General features: G+C 36.0%; 1 protein-coding gene across 16 annotated transcripts in view; it reads right to left on the bottom strand.

Moving 5' to 3' along the window:
• Positions 1 to 25552, bottom strand: part of BIRC6 (baculoviral IAP repeat containing 6) — a 364754-nt gene that overhangs the window by 28851 nt on the left and 310351 nt on the right. For 15 of the 16 annotated variants that reach the window (XM_004369572.1, XM_023736211.1, XM_023736223.1 and 12 more), the window contains 3 exons: positions 12006 to 12151; positions 11236 to 11346; positions 7461 to 7678 (listed from right to left, as the gene is read on the bottom strand). In XM_004369572.1, coding sequence (XP_004369629.1) covers positions 7461 to 7678; positions 11236 to 11346; positions 12006 to 12151 — 475 coding nt within the window. Of the gene's footprint in view, positions 1 to 7460; positions 7679 to 11235; positions 11347 to 12005; positions 12152 to 14665; positions 14839 to 25552 lie in introns of those variants that run through there. The other variant, XR_002824888.1, reaches the window with a different exon arrangement.

Below are 25552 nucleotides of genomic sequence, written 5' to 3' on the forward strand. Positions count from 1 at the left end.
CCCCTGCTACTCTGTCCCTCAAAGTGTTTGTCTGGATTCAGGAAACGTCTTAGCTTTTGGTTTAGTCCAGTTGTGCTGACTTCCCCTCTAGTGTGTGCTGTCCTTCCCTTCACCTAAGATAAATCTTATTTACTATCTAGTGAATACCCCTCCTTCTCCCTCCCCACCCTTGTAACCATCAATTAATGTTATCTTCTGTGTTTAAACCTTTTCTTGAGTTCTTATAATAGTGGTCTCATACAATATTTGTCCTTTTGCGACTAATTTCACTCAGCATAAGCCTTCCAGATTCATCCACGTTATGAGATGTTTCATGGATTCATTGTTGTTCTTTATCGTTATGTAGTATTCCATTGTGTGAATATACCATAATTTGTTTATAGACTCATCTGATGATGGGCACCTAGGTTGTTTCCATCTTTTTGCTATTGTGAACAGTGCTGCAATGAACATGGGTGTACATGTATCCACTCGTGTGACTGCTCTTATTTCTCTAGTCTATATTCCAAGGAGTGGAAATGTTGAATCATATGGTACCTCTATTTCTAGCTTTTAAAGTAAGCGCCAAATCGATTTCCAAAGTGGCTGTACCATTTTACATTCCCACCAACACTGTCTAAGTGTTCCAGTCTCTCCACCATCCCTCCAAAATTTACTGTGTTTTTTGGATTAATGCTAGCCATGTTGGGGTGAGATGGTATCTCACCGTAGTTTTGATTTGCATTTCTCTAACAGCTAATGACCGTGTTTCCTCATGTACCTGTTAGCCGCCTGAGTGTTTTCTTTGGTAAAGTGCCTGTTCGTATCCTTTGTCCATTTTTTAATTGGGTTATTTGTCTTGTTGTTGTTGAGGTTTTGCAGTATCTTGTAGATTTTAGAGATCAGACGCTGATTGGATTTGGCACAGCCAAAAATTTTTTCCCAGTCTATAGAATGTTTTTTCACTCTTTTTGTGAAGTCTTTCTATGAGCGTAAGTACTTGATTTTTAGGAGCTCCTAGTTACCTAGTTTCTCTTCTGGTGTTTGTGCCTTGTTAGTAATGTATTGTATGGTGTTTATCCCATGTATTAAGGCTCCTAGTGTTGTCCCTATTTCTTCTTCCATGATTTTTATCATTTTCAATTTTATATTTAGGTCTTTGATCCATTTTGAGTTAGTTTTTGTGCATGGTGTGAGATACGGTCTTGTTTCAGTTTTTTTGCAGATGGATATCCAGTTATGCCAGCACCATCTGTTAAAGAGACTGTCTTTTCCCCAATTAACGGACTTTAGGCCTTTGTCAAGTATCAGCTGCTCAGAGGTGGATGGATTTACATCTGGTTTCTCAATTCTGTTCCACTGGTCTATGTATCTGTTGTCATAGCAGTACTAGGCTGTTTTGACTATTGTGGTGGTATAACAGGTTCTAAAATCAAGTAGTGTGAGGCCTCCCACTTTGTTCTTCTTCTTGGGTAATGCTTTACTTACGCGGGGGCCTTTTCCCTTTCCATATAAAGCTGGTGATTTGTTTCTCCATTTCATTAAAAAATGCCAGTGGAATTTGGATCAGGATTGCATTGGATCTGTAGAGATCGCTTTGGGTAGAATAGACATTTCACAATGTTGAGCATTCCTACCCATGAACAAGGTATGTTTTTCCATTTATGTAGGTCTCCTTTGGTTTCTTGCACTAGTGTCTTTTAGTTTTCTTTGTACACGTCTTCTATGTGTCTGGTTAGATTTATTTCTAAGTTGTAATTTTCTTTTTTTGTGGTGTCTTTGCCTGGTTTTGGTATCAGGGTTCTGCTGGCTTCACTGAATCAATTCGGAAGTATCCCTTCCTTTTCTATGTTCTGAAATAGTTTAAAAGAGTAGTATGGTGAAAACTCTAAATGTTTGGTGGAATTCTCCAGTGAAGTAATCTGAGCCAGAGCTTTTTTTCTGGAGAGTTTTTTTTATAATTATCTTTTCAATCTCTTCTCTTGTTATGGGTCTGTTCAGATTTTCAATGTCATTTTGTGTTAGTTTAGGTAGGTAGTGTGTTTCTAGAAATTTGTCCATTTTCTCTACATTTTTAAATTAGTTGGAGTATGTTTTTTCATAGTATTCTGTCACGACCCTTTTTATTTCAGTTGGACTGTTGTAATGTCCCCCATTGTGTTTGTTATTTGAGTTATTTCCATCCTCTTGTTTTTCTTTTGTCAATTTGGCCAATAGTCTGTCAATTTTGTTGATCCTTTCAAAGAACCAACTTTTGGTTTTTTTGATTCTTTCTACTGTTTTTCTACTCTCTATTTCATTTATTTCTGCTCTGATCTTTGTTATTTCCTCTCTTCTGGTGGCTGTGGGCTTATTTTGCTGTTCTCTTCCTATTTGTTCAAGTTGTAAAGCCAATGTTTTGATTTTGCCCCCTTTTTTTTTGTTGTGTGCATCATTGCTATAAATTGACCTCTGAGCATTGTCTTTGCTATGTCCCAGAGGTTCTGGTATGATATGTTTTCATTCTCGTTTGATTCTAGAAGTTTTTTAATTCCACCTTTGATTCCTTCTATTACCCAGTGGTTTATAAGCAAGGTGTTATTCAGTTTCCATGTATTTGATTTTTTTCTCTTGCTCTTGCTGTTATTAATTTCTGCTTTGATGGCATTGTTATCAGAGAAGATACTTTGTATTATCTCAGTGTTTTGGATTTTGCTGATGTTTGTTTTGTGGCCTAAGATGTGGTCTATTCTGGAGAATGTTCCATGTGCACTGGAAAAGAATGTGTACTTTGCTGCTGTTGGGTGGAGTGTTCTATATCAAGTCTGTGAGGTCAAGTTGGTTTATTGTGGCCTTTAGATTTTCTGTATCTTTCCTGAGTTTCTTTCTAGATGTTCTGTCCTTTACTGAGAGTGGTGTGCTAAAGTCTCCTGCTATTACTGTGGAACTATCAATTTCTCTTTTTAGTGTTATTGGAGTTTGTTTTATGTATTTGGGAGCCCTGTCACTGGGCATGTAGTATTTATTATGGTTATGTACTCAGGGTGGACTGTCCCTTTAATCATTATTTTATGTTCTACCTTGTCTTTTATGGTGGATTTTGCTTTAAAGTCTATTTTATCTGAGATTAGCATTGCCACTTCCGCTCTTTTTTGGTTGCTGTTTGCTTAATATATTTTCTTCCATCTTTTGATTTTTAATATATTTATGTCTTTGTTTCTAAGGTGTCTCCTGTAGACAGTATATTGATGGGTCCCATTTTTTCATCCAATTCTGTTACTTTATGGGTGTATTTAAGCCATTTACGTTCATTGTAATTATTGATAGGTGTATGTTTATTGCTGTCATTTTGCAGTGCTTTTTCTGTGGTGCTGATGTTTTGTTTCTCTTACTCTTCTGTGCTGAATTCCTTTTGTTTTTGATTTTTTTCTTCATTTCTTTATATTTTGTTTTTACTGAGACTTTATGTTTTGCCACTTTGAGAGTAGGTTTGTTAACTTGTTTTGTGGTTACTTTGAAATTTATCCCTATCTTCCTAAGTTTAAACCACCAGTCTGTTATTACTTGATAACACTTTGACTTCCTCTCCATTTGAAAGTTTTATACCTACATTGCTGATTCCCTCTTTTATTGTTCTGACATTGTTGCCATTTACAGATTGACCTCTGGTTCTGTACTGTAAATTTTTAGTTTTCTTTTATCCTTGAGAGTTCATTATCCAAGTTGGTATCTGGCTGATGTTGTCTTATGTGCTAGATTCAGTTTGTTGTCTAATGTTGGTTCTGAAACTGAAGGACTGCTTTTAATAATTCCTGTAAGTTTGGTTTGTTTTTATATATTCCCGCAATTTATGTTTATCTGGAAATGTCCTAATTTTTCCACACGTGAGAGAGAGTTTTGTAATATTTTTCTTGGTTGGCACTTTTTTTGTTTCAAGATTTTATATATGTCATCCTATTGCCCTCTTGCCTGCATGGTTTCTGTCGAGTAATCAGAGCTTAGTCTTATATTTTCTCCTTTGTATTTGGCTTTTCATTTTTCTGAAGCTTTTCTCAGGATTCTGTGTCTTTGATATTGGCAAGTGTGATTATGATATGTCTTGGTGCTTTTCCTTTGGGATCTATTCTATATGGGGTTCGTTGAGCTTCTTGGATAGTTGGCTTTTTGTCCTTCGTATTAGGGAAGTTTTCTGTCAGCAAATCTCCAATGATTCTCTCTGTGTTTTCCATTTTCTCCCTCTGTTCTGGAACTCCAATCACATGCTAATTTTTGTTTTTGACTGTATCTCATGTTCTTCTCAGGGTTTCTTCATTCTTTTCTCTGATTTTTCCTCAAAGTGGTATCCAAGGATCTGTCTTCAATTCCGCTGATCTTGTCTTCCACTGTTTCAAATTTGCTCCTGAAACTTTCTATTGTACTCTCCATTTCTGAAATTTTGTTGCCTATCATTTCCATTTCTAATTGCTGTTTCTGTATGATTTCTAGTTGTTTATTTATCTTGACGTTTTGTTCTTGTATTATTTTCCTGAATTCTTCCATTGCTTTGTCATTATTTTCCCTGATTTTGTCTATTTTTTCTTTATTCTGGCCTGCATTTTCCGTTATCTGTTGGAGAACACTAAATACTAGAGTTTTGAATTCCCTATCTGGTTGTTCCAGTGCCTTTTCTGCTACTAGAAGGTCATCTGGTGTTTTATTTTGGTCCCTTTCTGAAGCTCTTCTGTCCTGGTTTTTTTTTTTTTTTTTTGTATGTTTTCATATTGTCTGCTGTCTCCGGGGCATTCAGGAATTATTTTTTTCATCTATTGATTATAGATTTGATTGTTTCATCCTGCTTTTTTTTATTTGGATATGTCTGGGCAGGCGGGCTGAGCGTGATTTGTTGCTTGCTTGCCTTTGGGCATGACAGTTCTCACCACTTTGTCCAGGTGGGCAGCGTTGGTCTCTCAGCTATGGTGCAGTAGGGTGAGTCCAGCGGGGGTGGCAGGGCAGGGAGGCTAGTTTGCAGCACGAACTGGGGACAATGGGGTGGGGCTGGGGGCAGTGCAGGTTGGGGTCCAGTGACCTCGTCGGTGTTGCTCAGAGGCATGGCTCAGATAGACAGGAGGGAAAAGAGGATGTGATGTACAGAGCTAAATGGGTGGCGACAGAGGAGAAAGAAGAGAGAGAAATAAAAGCAGGAAAAAAACGAAGGCAATAGAAAAAAGGAAAAATAAAGTAAATTAAATGTTGGCCCTGTAGGATTCGGTGGGGCACACTTGGTGAGGCTGTGTGCTGGTGGCTCTGCAGGTGAGGGGTGTGGCTCAGTTTTGTCGAGAAGGGACATGGGTGGTGCACAGGGCTAGGTGAGCGAGAGAAAGTGGGGAAAGAAAATCAACCAACCAACCAATTAAATAAATAAATAAATGAAAACAAAATAAAAAAAACTACAACAACTAAAATGTGGTTGGTGAGTTGGATGTTGGGGGCCAGGCAGAATTAGGGTAGAGGCAACATGGTGTCTCTCTTGCCAGGTGGCATGGCATGGCTCGTCAGGAAGGGGCAGACGCAGCACAGGGCCTAGGTGGGAGGAAGAAGGAAAAGAGAGAAAGAGAAAGTGAATAAAAATACAAAATTTGGGGTTGAGGGAGCCGGCCTGTGGGGGCGGTGCAGACCTGAGGAAGCCGTGTGTCAGAGGCTCTCCAGACAAATAATATAACACAGCCCCTCAGGAAGGGGTGGGGGCAGCGCATGGAGCTAGATGGGTAGGAGAAAGGAAAGGAAGGAAGGGAGAGATAAGAAACAACAATAAAAAAGAAGAAAAACAAACAAAATAAATAAATAAAATGGTCCTGAGGGAGCAAGTCAGTGATGGTAGCGGAGACCCAGGAGGCTACATGCACTGACTCTCCAGCCAAGTGGCGCAGCACAGCCCCTCGAGAAGGGGCAGGGGCTGTGCACGGGTCTGGATAGGTAGGAGAAAGCAAAGGAAGGAAAGGAGATAGAAGAACCAGAATTAAAAACAAAAACAACAGTAACAGAAAAAAACAAAGCAAACAAACCAAAACATCACAGCCCAGCAAGAAGGGGAGGGGTGGTACACATGTGTAGCTGCGCAAGAGAAAGGAAAGGAAGGAAAGGAGAGAGAGAGAGAGTAGCAACAAAGGAAAAAAAAAACAACCACCAATCAAACAAAAAAGGGCGCTGAAGTGGCTGGCCAGTGGCAGCGGGGTAGATCCCAGCAGCAGTTAGCTGGTGTCTCTCCGGCTGAGTAACTGTGGCCTGTTGGAAAGTGGCAGAGGCTGCACAGAGGGAAGAAGGGTGGGAGGTGGTAAGGCGTGTATCTCTGTGAAGTTGCCTGTCTGTACTCCTTGTCCGCAGTCCTTGGTGGCTGAAGTTCAAGACGGTTAATCTGGCCAGCAGTGAGCTGGTACCTCTCCGGCTGAGTGACTACGGCCCGTCAGAAAGTGGAAGAGGCCACGTAGAGGAAAGAAGGGTAGGAGGTGGGAAAGCGTGTATCTCTGGTTATCGGGTGCTCTGTCTCCTGTTGGAGCTCTGTGAAGTTGCCTTCCTGTACTCCCTGTCCACAGTCCTTGGTGTCTGAGGTCCAAGATGGCAAATCTGTGTGGCAGTGAGCTGGTATCTCTCCGGCCGAGTGAATGTGGCTGTTGGAAAGTGGCAGAGGCCTTGTACAGGGAAGAAGGGTAGGAGGTGGGAAAGCGTGTATCCCTGGTTACTGGGTGTTCCGTCTCCTGTTGGAAGCTCTGTAAAGTTGCCTTCCCGTACTCCCTGTCTGTAGTTCCTTGGTGGCTGTAATCCAAGATGGTAAATCTCTGCCATCTTAGCTGGTAGGTGACCTCCACTCCATAGCTCTCCTTGTTCTCAGTCATTTATTCCATTTGGTGCTTGACTGAGTTCTTTATTCCTTCGTTTGGTGCTTAGGGTTCCTGGACAGACGTTTGTTTCTGTTACTTAGATTTTTCAGGTCTTTGCTGCAGAGGGACAGCACGGTGCTTCTATCTATAGTGCCATGTTGGCTCTGTCTCTCTAGGATTTTTTTGACACAGCAATCTCTTGGAATTTAAGGAGCCAGATCATCACGGTGTTAAAACATAAAGGTATGGATAAACATATACATACAGACATAAACTTCATAGAAAAGGAAAAAGACAAATTTTTGAAGAATGCTAAAGACATGAGAGAGGTATCTTGGATAACAAGGAAGAAATTCTGTAACTTTCCCTGCTTACTAGCATTAAAGCCTTTGACAATATGCTCTAAAACTGCCAAAGGCTGCGGGTAGCCTATGCTCAAGGAAGATAGCTCTCCTGGTATTTTATTCTAAAATTTGATTTTGTACAGCAGTCTGATCCACATACTCTGAACATATACTGAAGCCCAAAATGATCAACCAAAAACAATTTCTGAATTTGTTAATACAATTAATGCAAATTCTAGTGTTCTGTATACATCTTTACACAATTACATTAGCTAGGGAAAAGGGGGGAAGTTGCCTTTTCTACCTTCATGATGTCAAGGCGTTCCTCATCACAGCGTACAAATACACTAGAGGATGATGAAAGGGGCAGTGAGGTGGAAAGTGTCACAGCTTCCTGGGCAAGACGGCGGGCTCTGGCAGCACTGTTTGCATCGTTTGCATTTTTCACCTGAGACATGTAGTGGTAATTTACTTTAAAACCCAACTTTCCATCTTCATCTTCATAAACCATCTCAAATGTATCTAAAAGTGAAGGTGGCGGGAATGGGGGGGGGGATGGAGAGAAGAGAAAAAAACACTGAAAAACAAGGAATCTGATGGTGGATAGTTGTCATAATAATAACAATCACAAATGAATCACTTTCCTTTCTTCCACCCAAAATGGAGAGGATTGCAATGTGGAAGAACAGCAAACTATAAATGTTTATATAACACCTACACGTGTATGCTCACACTGTTAGAATATATAATGGAAGCAAAAGTAAAACTTGATTTTCAATCTATAGTACTGAGACACTGGTAGATTATATCATATTGAGTAGCTAAATGACAATGCAAAGTAGTAGATAATTTATCCTTGAGTTATATATTTTGGTCAAAATAATTCATAATACAAAATGACAACAAAAAGTATTTTCAATGGAATGCATACACACATACATATGTATTCCATATAAACAGTGGAAAGAAAAAAAGTGGATTAGAACTTTAATTCAGATTAGCCCCCTGTTACGGACTGAATTGAGCCCCTCCAAAATATACCTTGGAATTCTAAACCCTACACCTATGGATGTAATCCTATTTGGAAACAGGATTTTCTCTGTCATATTAACGATGCCATATCAGTACAGGCGAGTCCTAAACCTAATCACTTCTGAGTTATAAAAAGAGCAGATCAGACACAGAGGTTTGCATACACGTGAGAAAAAAAGTTTCTCCCCTTTAAAGCCACCCACTTGTGCTACCTCTGTTATGGCAGCACTAGGAAACAAAGACACCCCCCCATAATAATTTTAAGAAAGGATACTTAGAGTACCACCAGTTAGTGAAAATACCATCATTAGAGGCAATGGTAACTTTTGACCTTGTATTCTTTACAATTTTAAATATATACTGCCTATAGAAAAATATTCCTGCTACATTATAATTAGCTTAATTCATTGGGGGGGGATCTAAAAACAGTGGCACAGGTCTGTGCAGTATGATGTTACATGTTACAGATATGCTAGGTAACCATAAAAACCCGTTGCCATCAAGTCGATTCTGACTCACAGCAACTCTACAGGACAGTACAACTGCCCCATAGGGTTTTCCAAGAGTGGCTGGTGGATTCAAACTGACCGCTCCATTAAGAGCTCTGGCTGTTAACCAGCCAAGCTCTTAACCACTGCGCCACCAGGGCTCCATGGTAGGTACAGGCTTACCAATTCACTGGTGACGCTAGACTGATGAAAAGTAGGTTGCCAAATAGGATTGCTATGGTCTTATTCACTGTATTACTTTGTTTAACACATCTTTCAGATATAAAAAGAAAATTCTGGATTCATTCCTTGTGGAAACTATCACCAATTTTATATAAGTAATGTTGACAACTTATTTCATCACATGGTACATAAAACTGTTACTGATGAGACATACTGTCTTTCAGAAAGGCTACTGACAATTTTTATCAGTGAATTTATAAACTGCAGTTATTTCATCTGCCCAAATCTGTTGACTTTCACATGCTACAGGGATAAATTTCCTTTGAATTTTATGATCGACAATCCACCAGAATCAAAAATGAGTCTTTCCAATGTCTGGAAGGAAACTTTTGTATCATGTATCTATAAAACACAAAGACAGTGGTGGTTCAGTGGCAGAATTCTCGCCTTCTATGTGGAAGACCCAGGATCAATTCCCAGCCAATGTACCTCATGTGCAGCCACATCCACCTGTCAGTGAAGGCTTGTTTGTTGCTACAATACTGAACCAGTTTCTGAACCAGTTTCAGCAGAGTTTTCAGACTGAGATAGACTAGGAAGAAAGGCCTGGTGATTTACTTCTGAAAAACAAGCCAACGAACACCCTGTGGATCACAACAGTCTGATCCCACTGTACGTGGAAGGGAGGTCGCCTTAAGTCAGGTGCCGACCTGAAGCTAACAACAACAACATCTATAGAGAACAGGGTCTATTAATAGCAAAATTTTATTAAAATATTCCATAAAAGATAATGGCTAGTTACTAAAAATGTACAACTTTTAGACTCAGTCTCTTCAGGCTTTTGAATCTGAGGTAGGGGAAGAGAAACAGCAAGATGCTTTGTGTGGGAGACACATTGTGACAAAGTGAAAAAGTGTACAGAAATGTTAACCTAAGGATAAACCCACCTAACTTGATTTGTGCTACTAGGCTAGCAGTAGTTACCTTGAACTAGGTACAGCAAAATTGTGTAAAGGTGTATGTCTAATAAGTAATACGACACTACTGACAACTCTGGACACATGGCCAATCCACTGTAGGTGTTTTTCTATACCAATAGGGGAAAATTCAATTTCAAACGAGATTTGCACCAAGAAAATACATTAATCAAATTATCATTACAAAGGTTTTCATTTGAGATGTTTTAAAAATGAAGTCTATTTAAACTCTGAGCATGCTTTCCCTCCTAACTGTGAGGTTGAGTGTGGCTGCAATGGTCATACTGGTATGTGGCCTTCCCCGACAACTGTGTTTATTCCCGTATATCCCCTTGAAGCTGTACATGTTTAATTTCTACTATACATTTTTAGCATTTATTCTTAGTGTTTTATAACTTTAAGGCTATATAAGACGACATTTTTGATACTTTGGTAATCATTTGTCATTATTAATATGGTGCTGACGAACTTTAGATTTAGTTATTACATTTTCCTGAATTCAAGTGTTTATTAAACAAAATGGTCACAACCAATCAATGGCTGACACAATTATTCAGAAACATGGATTGCAAAATTGCCACATTCTTTCTGAACATCAGTTTATTCTGCTCATTTCTTCTAATCTTAAAATGATGAATAAGATCTTTTTGATAATCTGCCTAAGTGCTTTATTATTTTCAAATCACTTTCACATATATTATCTCATTTGATCTTTATGGAAAGCCTCGGAGGTAAACAGAAAGAAAGCTAAATGATTTACACTGAGGTTTCAAAGAGAGTATGACAGTATGACAAAAATCTACATTTTTTGACTCCTACTTTCATGTTCTTCTTAATATATTCAAAGTCCTTTGGTCTGGTCCCTAAGCATGGAAAGTAAATACATATCAAAAATAATAGCTGATACTGGTCATCAAAATTTGAAGTTTAAGAGTTTATTTACAGACCAGCATCTTATGAGGAGTACTTATATGACGTTTTCATCAATCCATATTTGTTTCGGAATGAGAAAGGTTAGAACCGAACAATGTGTAGTTACACTGTCCCAAAGGGATCTCATGGAAATCTACAATGGTAAGGAATTGAGACTTAGTTCAAAATTCCAGGTCTTGGCTTCCTTCAGGCCAGGATATAAAGTAACGGAGAGGTTTGTTTTCTTAGGCATTTGGTCTTTTGTTTTTATTTTTTTCCAGGTTTCCACAGTCCCACTGAATCCATGATTTCCAAGTATAAATATAAATCCAACACAGATAAAAAGATAAAAAATTTTCATGGAGGATAATTCATGTTACAAGGAAGTTCTAAAATCTTTAACTTACCAAAAAGAACAAATGTTGATAGCAGTGTTAAAAAATGCAAAGTGAGATACAAACAAATAAAGATTAAAATTTCAACTTACCAAACTGTAATTTCTTCATGACAGCCACATATTTTTCGTCAAGTGATTTTAATACTGTCAAAGGTTTAGGTTTCATAGCCGCCTTCTTTGAGTATTCACCTAGTTTTTTTTCTGTTATTTAATAGTTCAAGATAAGTAACATGAATATACATTTTAAAATGAAAACTAAAAATAACTCACTTCTAGAATTCTAATTTAGAAATCCAAAAAATTGCCAAACTCTTCACAATTATCTTCTGATTTTATCATTTTGAGACGAAAAGGTTTCTATTTCATACACATAAAAACTAGGACTAATAACCTTATCAATTTGAAAACTTAAAATGTTAAAATCTATTCAGGCAAAACCAGCAAGAAGTGAAACAACAGATAATGCAGAGTGATAGCTTACGTTGTTAACCTATGAAAAATATCAGTTTAAATTAAATTCTCACAGTCTTAATGTACTTTGGTACATTAATTTTCTATTTAACATAATGGCATTTTTCAATTTCATGACCTTCTGTGGAAGGAAAAGAGAAATTTATGATGCATGCCGTCAATCTACTAAATTTACTCTTAGCGATCGTACAAAATAGTGACAAATATTTTAAAATTAGAGACTATTCATAATTAAATTGAAAACCTGATAGAAAACAAAAATTTTAAGTAAATAAACTTGCTTTCAAATCATCAGTAACATAAAGAAGGAAGAGGAAAGCAGTTTTCAGTAGGTGAATGAAACACTTTGGATCAAATGAAAAGCGGCATAAAACGGGAGAGTACTCTACCTTGATTTGCTTGCCGCAAACTGGTGGTGGCTGCATAAACTATCTCAGCAGTCTTTTGGATGTCTGGTACCAAAAGAGTAAGTCCTTCTGGTTCCTGATCAGATGTATCTGGCTTTACTCCTGTTTTAACATTTTCCCTTTTAGATCTGAAAAAAAATTTTTAATATGGAAAGAAATGAAAGGAAAAATAAAATTTTAGGACTGAAAGACAAACACCTTCTGTAAGTCAATAACAGTGGTTAAAAATGAAAATAATAGTGTACATTTTGACCTACAGATAATATATATCAGGGGTAGTTTAAATTTGATTCATTGCTGCTTTTGAAGTCAGGGAATAATACCTAGGACAATAATTGAAAGTTTGGATAAGTTTTTCCTTCAAATGCAAAAACAGACAAGAGATAAACATTGTAGAAATGTCATAATATAAAAGATCGAGATACCTGATTTGTTCTTAGATCCACACTTTTAAAAACACAATTATAAATACCTACAGGTAGAGAAATCACTTCTATATCTAAACTTGAAAGATGTCTATCCTCTGTCTTCTAAGAGTTGGGAATCAAAGAACATGGAGTTTTTAAATTTAATACTACTTGTATTTCACTCACTGAGTGTATCTCCCCCCAACGTCTCCCGAAAAGAGGAACTATTTCAGAGTAAAGTATAAGATCACTACTGGATACCTCAGTACAATGTGCTTCCTTCCATCCACTAGAATTTTAACTAAACACTAAGTTTTAGGGCATAATCCGCTGGACAATATTAAAAGCAGAAGGGTATTTTAAAGTTATCCTTTTGTTATTTCCTATTCAGAGTCTAAAACAGACCCAACCTTGTATCAAACTGTGGATCATAATAGGATGTATTACAGCAAAGTTTTGGTGTATAAGGCATCAGAGTATTTCTTTAAATTTTCTATACAAATGTAGTTAATAGTTTATCACAAGATTTACTGAAAAAAATAACATATCAATTTCCTTTTGTCCATTCCAACTCTCAACACACGTTATTCACATATATAAACATTGTGACATTACTGCTTAGACAATATTTCACAAAGTGGGCATGGAGCTTTGGAGAACTATAAAAAAATAGTGGAAGGTAGAAGAGTCCTTAAAATAACATGCCATCTAAGTACAAATAAACCATTCTTTATTACAAAGACAAAAATCTGGTCAGGAGAAATTCAGTGCTTAACTATAGGCAGAAAAGTAGTAAATTAATAAGAGCCACTCAGGTAAATGGGGTACAGAATTACACATTCTGAATTTATTTCCTACAGTGCGTGAAAAGATTAGTATCCACAGATATTTTTAACTCCAAGGTATATACTACCTTACCTGACAACATGATTTAACTGAAGAGGCATAATATGTCACTGGGTTACCGTCTCTTCTCTTATGCTCTCTTCTTATCTTCCCTGAGGTATACAGAAGCCATAGAAAACATGGCCACCTTCCTTTGCCACTACTTGACAGATGTTATGCTGTATATCATTTCAGTCAACTTCTGTATGTGTAGGTGTACATGAATACATGTTCACATGTGAAGGAGAGTACAGTCAACGTTTTAAGACTGAAATATCAGATATAGTCGTTCCTGCTAGTGTGAAATAAGATACTGCATCTTTTATAACTATGAAATAAAGTTGAGACTATAGTTTAATAGCGACCATTTTCTTAGTAAAGATAATGATTCTGGGTAGAGGAGCTAAGTAGATTCTAAAGTTCTCCATTACCAATAGCTATTAACAACCAGTGTCTAACACTGAGAGTCAAGAAAAGTGCATAAGCTGCTTGACAACATCCCTTTTGAATTTACAAGGACTCTCTCTTCCCAATTGTACATGATCTCTAAGAACAGGGCTTAAAAAACCTCTTAAATAATAGGGCTGCTAAATCAAAACAGGAAAACAACAACATGTAGTTTGAGAACAACAGAAGAGTTATAGCTATAGTAAAATACAGATGATTTTCTAGGATCTATCTTCAATCAGGTTGATCCACTGCACTCTCAAATAAAATTTCACTTAAAGAAATGTATCTTGCCAGGCAGGGAGGAAGGATATAGGAGTTTTAGAATTAGGGTATTTTCTTTGTGAAGAAATAAGAACCTCTAGAGTGGAAACAAAAATGTACTGGTGTAATTTAGGGCTTTACTGTCTTAACCACGCCAACATATAAGTTACCCTGGGAAAATTACTGATTCTAAATTCCAAGCCCTATTCATGAATACCAAATTCCTAATCCTAGTTTTTAAAAGATGATTAGTAAGAGAAATCCTATTATTAAAATAAGCAAGAATCTACAGAAGATTAAATATTTTTTAGACCAAATACATGAAAGAAATCATCACATACAACTCATATTGAAGACAATGGTTGAATCATAAAGCAGATACATTTTAGACCTTTATACCAAATTCCAATGAGAATTTTTTTCTTGATGAGTCCTTCTGTCAAAAACATATGGAAAAAAAGGGATAACTCTAAAAGGTGAGAGCACTTCAAATACCTGAAGAACATATACTACCTGCCTAATAACAACTGCAACTGGTCATTGTCTGACCTTAAACTACAGCCAGTAATCTCTTTTCTATAAAAGCTTCAGGTTACTGTCAACCCATATGTAGGCCCAGCTCATGAAAAAAGGCCATACCTTGGCTCACATCCTGAGGTCTGTGTGAAAAGCTATTTGAGTTCAAGGCACCTAGCTGGAAGTAGGTCTTTGAGACTGACAATGGATCCAACATGGTAAAAGCAATCAGCGACGGCAGCTACCATGGTATCCGCTGCTTTGTGCATACGTTGAATCTGGTTGTGATCACTGCCCTGAAGAAATACGAGGAAGCAACTGAAGTTTCTACTATTGCACAGAATTATCTCCAAACATTTTCCACTATACTGTGAATTCCACTAACCAGCTAACAAATTAAGCAAATTTTGGCTCTGTGACATAATCTGTACTAGGATGTGAGCAAAATGGGCAAATCTTTCTTGTAAAAACAAAAGAAAAAAAAGTCTCAATATTCATTCATTTATATGAACTTCCTCTACTAATACTTCCACCCAAGTTAATTTAGATATTCATGAGACTAAACATATCACACCAAAATTATGTTCTTTTGTAATCCGTAAACTGAAAATAGCTTAAATCAGCCCTTTTCTTGGGAGAATAATAGGAAAGACCACTTCAACCCCCTGCACTCCTAATTCTAAAGCCAAAACTATCACACAGTCGAAATAAGCATTTTAAAAGTAGAGCCATTTGAAGAAGTAATCTGGAGGCTACATGTTGAAATGTCCAGATTCAGAACTATTAAGAATTAGCATCTTAGAGAAAGATTCTAAAACTATAAGAGAACGAAACTTCTACATTTAGCTATAAAACAATGCATCACATCATACTCTTCAGTTCCAAAGTTCTTTTCCAGGAACTATGGTTAAATACAAATTATTATTAAAATTAGGCAGAAAGATTAAAAAACATATATTACTGTGCAGAACTGTTTGCTTCTAATGTATACAGAAAGGATGAAAATAACCCTCAAAATGCTCTAGTAAACTGGGCAAAGACATTTGTAGGGTAAATGTGTTCCATGATCAATTTAAAGCTTAGTTTTTAACTTGGAATTCTTTCCATTTTTACATAAAATCTTTCTTAAACTGAAGTACCAGTTGTAGTATTTAATATATATAAAAGTTGAAAGAAAAATCTTGTCTTGGGAAGCATAAATGAGCAACATGAGAAGGAAATACTCAAATACACGTATGAGAAGTCTTTAAAAATAAAACCCTGATTTCTAGATTAGATAAAAATACAATAATTTTAAAGTCAGATTACATACCACAGGACATAACCAAGGTACTAGGTGCTACTGTGAAATGGAGTTGTCACAGACATACGCTTCACCAACTTACCAAGGGACAACACAACTGTGGCAGTCAAAAAAGAGATGTTAAAATAAATGTTGGCATCACTGCCTCTGTCACCAAGCAAAGGGCTGATGAAAAAGTGAACTTGTTCAAGGCCACCAAAAAAGAAACTGTTTTTAAGAAACAAATTCTTCGCGACTAAGAAATCAGAACTTACTCATTTTTATGTAGGTTTGGGAGGCAGAGGTAAAAGAGGAGAAACTAGGAGATGCTTTTCTAACAAATCAAAGTAGGAGGGCTGGAGCTGAAATTCTTAAATGACAGAAGCCCTAGAGGAACAACTATCAGGGAATTAAAGTAGGAGAGGTTGACAGAAAACATGCCTTTAAGAAGTACGTCAACTAATCTTTTTGCTCAGTTAGATAAAAAAGTGGGTATTTTGTACAAAAGAACTAAGTTATTATAAACTATGATGAACTCCACCAATTTAGCTTCAAGACAGCTAAGAAAACTGGCAATAAAGGATACTCGCTTTAACGCTGTTAAAGAGAAGTTCAATGTCTAGAACACCTTACACTGAGTCGTCACTGGTATCATGTCCTGATTAGCAATTAAGACTTTTGATTGGCAGTAAGTCCTACTTTCAAATTTTTGGTGACACCATCAAATACTAAATATACTAAATATGAATATTTGCCTATCTACTGTGGTCTAGCAGGAAAAGTCTGAGTAGAAGATCAGAGATAAAATAATTGCTTCTATTCCTGCTCCAAGGATGCTATGAACAGCTATGTTTATTCAAGAGTGAAAGCAAAACTGCTATGCTTGTACTTGGACTTCATTTTGAATAATGCAGGCTGGAATGACCAGCAGGAGATGAATTTCACCAGGGGCGTGAATAAATTTTCACACTATGTAATTACATTTAAATTCAAGTGAAAGCAACACATATAAACAAGTGTTAATTGCTATCTACGCTGCAAACTCCTTTACAGTGGAGGTAACGGAGAGCTCTTTTCAAATTCTATGTTGTTTAATAGTGCTAAAATAAAATGTTGACCAACAATTAGTCATAATCAGAAAGTGTTTTTTCTTATTTTTTAAATATCAAGTATTGCTGTACAAACTCTAATTTCAAGAATTTCTTCTTGGTCAAGGAGTTGAAGACATCAGAAATATAAGGCATATTAAGATAGCAGGAAAATTCAGGAGATGGGAAAACAATAGCAGGAGATACACACACACACATTCTTTTACAACATGCGGAAAACAATTTTACCACTGACATATTGCCCTGATCTAGACAAGTACATATCAAATCAGCTAGAAAAGACAGTAGAAGAAAAACACACACATCAAAAACTAAGAAAATTTCAGGAGTGGTTTTTATTAATTCTTTTGAGCAAGAAAACATCACATGGGTAATGCTGACTTAGTCCTCACTGAAGTAATAATTATATAAATTTGCTACCTGCTCATGTACTAGATAGCCTATAAAACAGAATGAGCCTTAGTTTATTTTAGCAGTTCTGTAATTATAAATTAGGCACAATTTAGAATGTTATATTTGTAATGAAATATGTTTCCTTTTTAATATCCTATCATGGTTCTAACTTAAAAATTCTTAGGGTAATGAAAAAGGATGAGTAAAGAGGAAATATCACAAAAACTGTAAAATCTGTATTATTGTATGTACTTCTACAATTCAAGGCAAGTGTATTTTTTCAATTAAAAGTATTTTACTTCTTTAAAAAGTACTTTTATATATCCTAAATATTCAAAGCCACCTCAGAAACAAGTTCCCCTACCCTAGTTCTAATTATTCACTGCTGCACAAACCTAATTGCCTTTGGAAATAGTGGATGAATATATTTGATTGAGACATTACGATATCTGAGTTCTCATCATAGCTCTGCCACTAAGCATCTGAGAACCTAGAACAAGTCACAATCTCTATGGGCCTTGATTTCCTCATTTATAAAAAGGAGGGATCTGAACTAGGTGAACTCTAAAAGAGTCCCTTAAAGCTCTGAAAATTTATACATAATATGGATAAGGTTGCCTAATTGTGATGTATCCAGAAATAGTTGTTATAAGCTAAATTTAACAAGAGACTTCATAGTCAGCAATTGACACTGCTTGAGATTTTGTAAGAAATAATAAAGTAGTAAAACTGTCCTGAAACATAAAGCTCATATAAAGCAATCTGATAAGGAACAGGTAATAAATATAAAAAATAATCATTTTATGTAAATATGTTATGCTACTAAGGTAGAAGTACTAAATTAATTCTGGTATTTCATCAAAGTATAACTGCTTTTCAGGAACCAGCTAAAGCTCAATTCTGTACACTATACAAGGGTAAAATCTAAGTAATTAATGAACTAATTTGATAGAAGGTAGCAGTGATTTTTAAAACTGAAATATCTGGACTATGGGTCAATCAGCTTGTCTTTCTCCATAAATATTGTTTTCCATAATGAACATCACAGGTGTCAAAAGACTGGGAACTAGTTCCAGCTTTATTACCTATTAGTCACGTGATTAGTACAATTTTAATGTTAAGCTCTAAGCAATAGTTTCATTCTCTGTAAAACAGGGATAATAAATGCTTTCTTCACAATACAAAGCATGAAGAACAAGTTAACAGACATGAAAGCACTTCTTAAACTGTAAATTCTACATCAAAGTGAAGGTTGTATTATTACCACCATATATTTTTTATATAACTACATGCAACTCTATATCTATTATATCTTGCCCACAACTTAGAGCCTTTTGGCTTATTTTCAAGTAAAAAGAAGGGCAATAAATAAAAGCATAATGGCTGGGATCTAAATACTATACACAAAATTATTTCAAAAACTGGCAGAACAAAGGGCATGCAGGAAATACTAAAATTCTACATCCGTGTAGACTGGGGACATACTCTTACTTTTTCTTCTGGTACAGAGATCAGATAAGGGCAGTATTGTTGGGCCCACAGCACCCATGAGGGGTCTTTGTTACCCACAAATATCATCAACTAATAATTTATGCATCTGTTAGATTCCTGGCCTTCAGAATTTTCATTAATGAGAACAAGTTGGTTTAATAAATTTATTTCTGTTTTATATCTACCTAAATCATCAATCTGACAATTATGAAAATAAGTTTTCATCAGATTTTGACCCCTCATAATTGGTATAAAATTAGCTGGCAGTGGCATTTGGCTTCTGCATTAATAAACATCTATCAGACTGTCTGTGGCATGTGTGCAATACTACACACATCTGGCATATATCCTTTGGCTCCTGCTTTTGATTTTTTTTTACCTCTCTCTGTCTTGCTCGTCCCTAGGGAACTGTTTCTTTCTACTGCTTGTAAGGTCTAAACATTAAAGTATTAAACACAATGATTATTAAAGTATGAAACCAATTAAGCCAGAAACTAAGACTTTTTGTATAAAATGAATGAGAAACAGTTTTTTCTGCATCAGCCAAGAAAGTAAAGGGATTCTATCACAAGGTGATTGAATACTGTTACACAGACGGCACGTTAAAAAAAAAAAACAAAAAAAAAAGAAAAGAAGGAACACTTATTGAGATCAAAGTTTTCAAATACTGGACAAGGGAGTGAATTCCACCTAGAACATAAGTCTTTGGTAGGTTAATACTAAATTTTTTTGGTTGTTGTTCTGCATAAATGCCTAGGACAATAGCAGGCAAGCAAAAGTAAGAATAGCTATTAATATGGAACCCATTAAACCTGTTGCCGTCCATTTCATTCTGACTCACAGTGACCCTACAGGACAGAGAAGAACTACCTCACTGGGTTTCCAAGGCTGTAAATCTTTGCAGAAACTACTGTCACATCTTTTGCCCATGGGGCTGCTGGTGGGTTCAAACCACCAACCTTTTGGTTAGCTGCCGAGTGCTTTAACCACTGTGCCACAAGGGTACTCCAATTAATATGGAAGCCCCTATCATCTTTCTAGTGAAGATTATGAAGTGATATTAAGGTGACTTTTGAACCATTTCTTTGTAAGAAAGCAAAAAAGAACTACTTATATAATTCAGGCAAATGAAGTTAAAACTAATACTTAACGGTTTACTCAAACATTTTCCCAGTTTTGTTCAAACTATTATTAAAAAAACGCAATTGAAAAAGAAAAAAGTACAAAATTTCTTGGTGACAGAATCCTAAAATGCTCCAATTCTTTTCTGCTTAGGTTTAAAGTGATAAATAATGGCTCAAACAAACAAAAAACTATCATAGGTAGATAATTAAATTATATTTAACCTCATAAGTCCAGTTAAAGTATGCTTTCAAAATGCCTTAGAACGAATACATAGAACATGTCATGTATCTCTTTTAAAAACCTCTGATTTCTAAAAAAAATCATAATAATTACTTACTTCTACCCTTATCTGTGTTGCAGGTGGACACTGGAAAATGCTGAATGAATGCAAAATTCTGTTTTGAGATAATACACCTGCCCAAGCTTTTGTACCTCCAGAAGGAATGTTATCCTTGATTTATTTTAACCTAAACGCCTAATAATCAGCCATCAGCAAGATTAATCAGTTTGTCTATATTAACTTTTATACTTAAATTGGCTCTAGCACTTACTACAAATTGTGAATCTTGAGATGTGTTAGGAGAGGTAGTGTGTAGTAGAAACACAGAATCTTGAATAAAAGAACACTAAAATATTGTCATCTTCAGGAAGCTTTTAATATAATTTGTATAGTAAATATTCAGTAACTGCCTAAGGAACTGTCAAAAAAGACTAAAGCACAATACAACACTGCTAGCTGCCACCTTGCACTGTCAGCACAGGTTAATTTAACAGATAAGCCAGGAAACATCAAATTAATAAAGTATAATCATTCTTTGAGTAGTGAACTGGTTTACACTAAATGTCAACCTCATGACAGTACTGTAATTGTCAACAAACTAATCTTCAACCATCAGAGATAATTATTTTATTAAGGTATAATTATAAATGAGGGAAATTTGAAACATGTCTTAGAGTCTATTACTTTAAAAACAGAAATTCAGAGGCTATTTTTCACAGATGTGTGTGTGGGTGTGCATGCATGTGTGTATGCTGATAAATATATATAATAACAAAAATTCCATCATCATGGAACTTCAGGACATAAGTGGAATTTCTGTGGCATTCTGCCACTTTGCCAACTTAAGCTCTTTCCCAAACCAGTAATTTTTACTGAAGCCTTCGGATGCATATAAAGTTCAGTAATATGGCTGAAATATTGATTCTCCCTAGTTTACTTCCTGGCAGACCACCTAAAAGGGACTATGGCACAGTAGGAAAACAACTAATAAATCTCCTACACATGCCATCACCCAAGAATTACTTGGGTTCACTTTAATAAAAATACAAGGTTAAGGGTCATTTCCTTCTTTATGTAAATTTTAATAAGCCACACACAGGGAAGTACTTTAAAATAAAAGATCCTGGAATAGTCGGCCAGACCTGGATTTGAGAGTACTTCACAGCAAGACAGAGTGCCAAGGAGGGCACTGGAGCAGGAAAATAAAAAACAAAAAGGAAGAGAAGCATGTAAAGTTAAAAACCAAGATACTTTGTAAAATTCATAAGACAATGATCAGAATCACAATACCGCTCTAAATTGTAGCCACATTTAAATATAAAATCAATGCTAGTTTGGTTATCTATTAACTTGGTTTTTCCAATTAAGCAGAAGAGGAAAAGGGGGAAAGGAGTATGATGGTTAACGAACATCCTCCCATTTCTTTTCCTTTTCCTAACTTATTAGTTTATATTTCCAAAATGTTTCTACTTTTGAGGGATTGAAGAATAAATCCTATTAAACAATATTCCAAAAGTGTGGGAAGACTTTACGAAGTACAATGATATGGTATTAAATAATGGAATCACATAGTGAGAAAACATTCCCATTCCAATGACATGAAACGTTCCCAGTAAATCTTTCATAATTTTTCAGCATATGCAAAATCTCCCTTTTTAAAATAGAGAGCAGGCACTGTCAGAGACTAACAATATTTTTATTTTAGTCACTCCTTTTTACACTTCTATTTACTGCAAATGATAATGGTTTTTCTGATAATGTAGTACTTTAAAGTTTCCTTTTTAAAGGATAAGCTTACAAAAATAGATAACTGATCTAAAGAAAAATTCTAAGTAAACAATAGGTCTGAAAAATTTCCTTCAGTCTTCAATAAATAACATGTAAACTATTTGTTTTATTTGATCGGGTTAATAAAATTATCATTATCCCATGGGCTCTTTTAGATTTAGAGAAATTACAGAATAATATAGGCAAAGGCTCCAGAAAAATTATATTTTTAAAACCTACTTACTGGCACATGTTTTCTACAACTACAACTTTAGCTGGATAACAGCTTTTTAAAGAAACAACAGAGGCATGTATGAACATGTATGTAGTCTCCCCCATCCCCCCTGGGCCTTAATATAAAAGACTTAAGATTCTGTGCTAATGACTCTGAACCTCTATCAAGCCAACAGATAGCTGCTTGCCTAACTGGGTCAGTCAAATAACCATGTAGTAGGATTGGTTTGGAAAACTTCTGCCTGGGGTTACAGACTTCAGATTTTTATATGTGAACAAAGGAAGCCATGTTCTCAAAACCAGTTATCCTATGGCACTTGTACTCTATTAAAGGAGATTCCGAGGGATAAATCTATAATTGCTAACATTAACATAGATAGGTAGAATAATGCAGTTAGAGACTTAAAACCTGAGTTACATGATTGCTTTTGTAAGTCAAATGCCTGCAACATGGAATGTATTTCTACCTAGGAAATGAACTTTCTATTAAATCTATATTATAAGAGTAAGAGTGCTAATGAACACCAAATCCTTACTCCCTAGAAGTGGCAGTATGGGGAGAGGACACAAACAGCTAGCTCCACCTGTCGTGAAGGACAGGATAAAAATTTCATCCATGGCAGTTTAGTCTTGTTCCATCTCCCACTCCCAACCATTCAAATACACAGCAAGCCAGTCTTTCTAAAATGCAAATCTGATTAGATCTCTGCTTAAAATCTTTTAAACATCTATCATGGCTTTTAAGAGTAAGTAACTCCTTAACACAGTGTGGTTCAGTGGTAGAATTCTTGACTTCCACATGGGAGACCCAGATTTGATTCTTGGCTAATGCATCTCATACACAGACACCACCTACCTGTCAGTAGGGCTTCCAAACTAAGAAAAAAGGCCTGGAGATTTACTTTCAAAAAAATCAGCCAACAAAAACCCTATAGACCACAATGGTTTGACCTGTAACCGACCAAGGGATGGCACAGGATCAGGCAATGTTTTGTTCCATTGTGCATGAGGTCGCCACGAGTCGGGCCCACTCGACAGCAGCTAACAACAATAACAATTCTCTAACACACCTTCTTATCCCTGGATTTCCTCCTTAGCCTCACATCCCACAACCTCTCACCCACATTACGTCCAGGCGAACCAAACTTCTTTAGGTTCCTTGAATACAGGCAGTCCCCGACTTACGACAGGGTTCCATTCAAACAACTCCGTTGTAAGCCAGTTCTGATTAAGTTGAATATCTTTTTTTTTTTTTTTTAAAGTTTTCATTATTATTGCCTTTTACTATCAGTACCTTTATAAATAGGACCTATTGTTGTCTTTGGGGGCAGGAAACATTACATATAAACTTAAGATATGATGATACAGGCAAATGTATGCTGCAACACTGAATGTAGTACACATTACTAACAATAACATGTACAAAGGAAAAAAAAAGGACAGTTGTTAAGTGTGGTTCATTGTAACTCGAATACGTTGTAAGCCGGGAATTATCTGTATTTTATGCTATCTTTAACTGCTAACGTTGTTCCCACAACCTGGTACTCATCCCTTGCCCCTTGTCATCTGACTAAATTCCTACTTACTCTTTAGTCCTCCAAATCTGGGTTGGTTTTCCCGTAGTATCTTATACTTTTCCTAATTTATTGTGTTATTAAAACTCTCTAGTACAGTTTCTCCCCATTATCTGTCAGCCTCTTAGGAAATGTCAGCCTCTTATGCACCCATCAACAGTCCATAAACATTTGTTAAATGAATGAATCAGTAACAGTCTTCTGACCAGGACAGATCTCACCTATCTCAATACATTCATGAATTTCTAATGCACAAATCAATTAACAGAATGGTGAATGATGGTCTTTTCAGCTTTAATGCTGTCTTTTCCATCTCCTCTTATAGAAGGTTTTAAGTTTAACAGTATGCAGATAATTCAGCTAACCTCCAGGGTCTCCTTCATTCTTTGAATTATGTGATCAGAATTAGTTGAGTTTAGGCATTGGTGTCAAGATAGGATAATCTCAGTTAGGTTATTCCTACCAGTAATTTTCTCTTTGTACTTGAGCGAAAGAGTTTCTTTAATCTTTATCATCCCTGACTGAAGATAAAAATGATAAATATACTCAAAACAAACTAACATCTAGGAAAATCATTATTTGCAACCATGATCATTATCTAGAGATCTGTAGGATACACAACAAACCTATTTTTTCTTGATTTCAAATGAAGCAGAAAAAAAAAAAAAAAAGCATGTGTTTCATGTATGCTTGGCAAAATAAATAGTCAAGGCAATAGATTTATAAACATAATTAGTAAATTAGCACCAGCTTTACCTTATTTAATTTTTAAAAACCTACACTGAAATATACACTTTACTGATTCTAAGATTTCTTAATCAGAGGGCAGAGACAAAAATACTGCAAACATTTTCTAAGCTGTAGAACACATTATTTTTAAAGTTGTAACTTCAAACTCTGATAAAGCATTAGAACATTCTCTAAAAGTGAATAAAGAAACAGAACATGTTTGATTTGACCATTCTCTTCTCAGAGTATCATGGAGTTTCTGTGAAATGCAATTGGGGACATGGCAGGGAGATCACAGGACACTCTATGCCTTGTAAGACACAGTGTTAAAATTGAACACGGGCCAATTTCTATCGGTATAAGCTCTACAGGAATATGTGTTATTTTTCCATTTTATTATATTTCTATTATAATAAAAACACAGAAAAAAATACATCTTAAGTTTTGACAGGCTGAAAAAAATAAATTTTACCCTCTCTCTCTGTGAAGTGGAAAATGAATTCTCAATAAGCCAAACCTTGGAAAGAAGTAGGAATAACATGTACGCCTGCATCTTTTCCTGAGAGGCTGCACGGTATAACAGAGATCATGAGGGATCTCGATTCAGAAGAATATTTAAGCTCTAATAATAAACACACTAGTAGTGTTTCTTTTCTTTTTTGATGGAAATAATTTAGATATCTTTATTAATTTATTTTATTGTACTTTAGATGAAGGTTTATAGAACCAATAGTTTCTCATTAAACAGTCAGCACATATATTGTTTTATGACATTGGTTAAGAACCCCATGATGTGTCAACACTCTCCCTTCTCGACCTTGCGGACCTTTTTTTTGGTGAAAATATACATAGCCAAAGTTACATCATTTTGAAAGTTTCTACATGTACAATTCAGTGACATCGATTACATTCTTCCAGCTGTGCTGCTATTCTCACTATCCTTTCCCAAATTATGCCATCACCATTATCTTCAACTCACTGTCCCCTAGGCTTCCCATCAAACCTTTTGAGTTGCTGTTGTCAATT

Source organism: Trichechus manatus, unplaced genomic scaffold (genome assembly GCF_000243295.1).
Source record: "Trichechus manatus latirostris isolate Lorelei unplaced genomic scaffold, TriManLat1.0 scaffold00005, whole genome shotgun sequence".
NCBI lineage: Eukaryota > Metazoa > Chordata > Mammalia > Sirenia > Trichechidae > Trichechus > Trichechus manatus.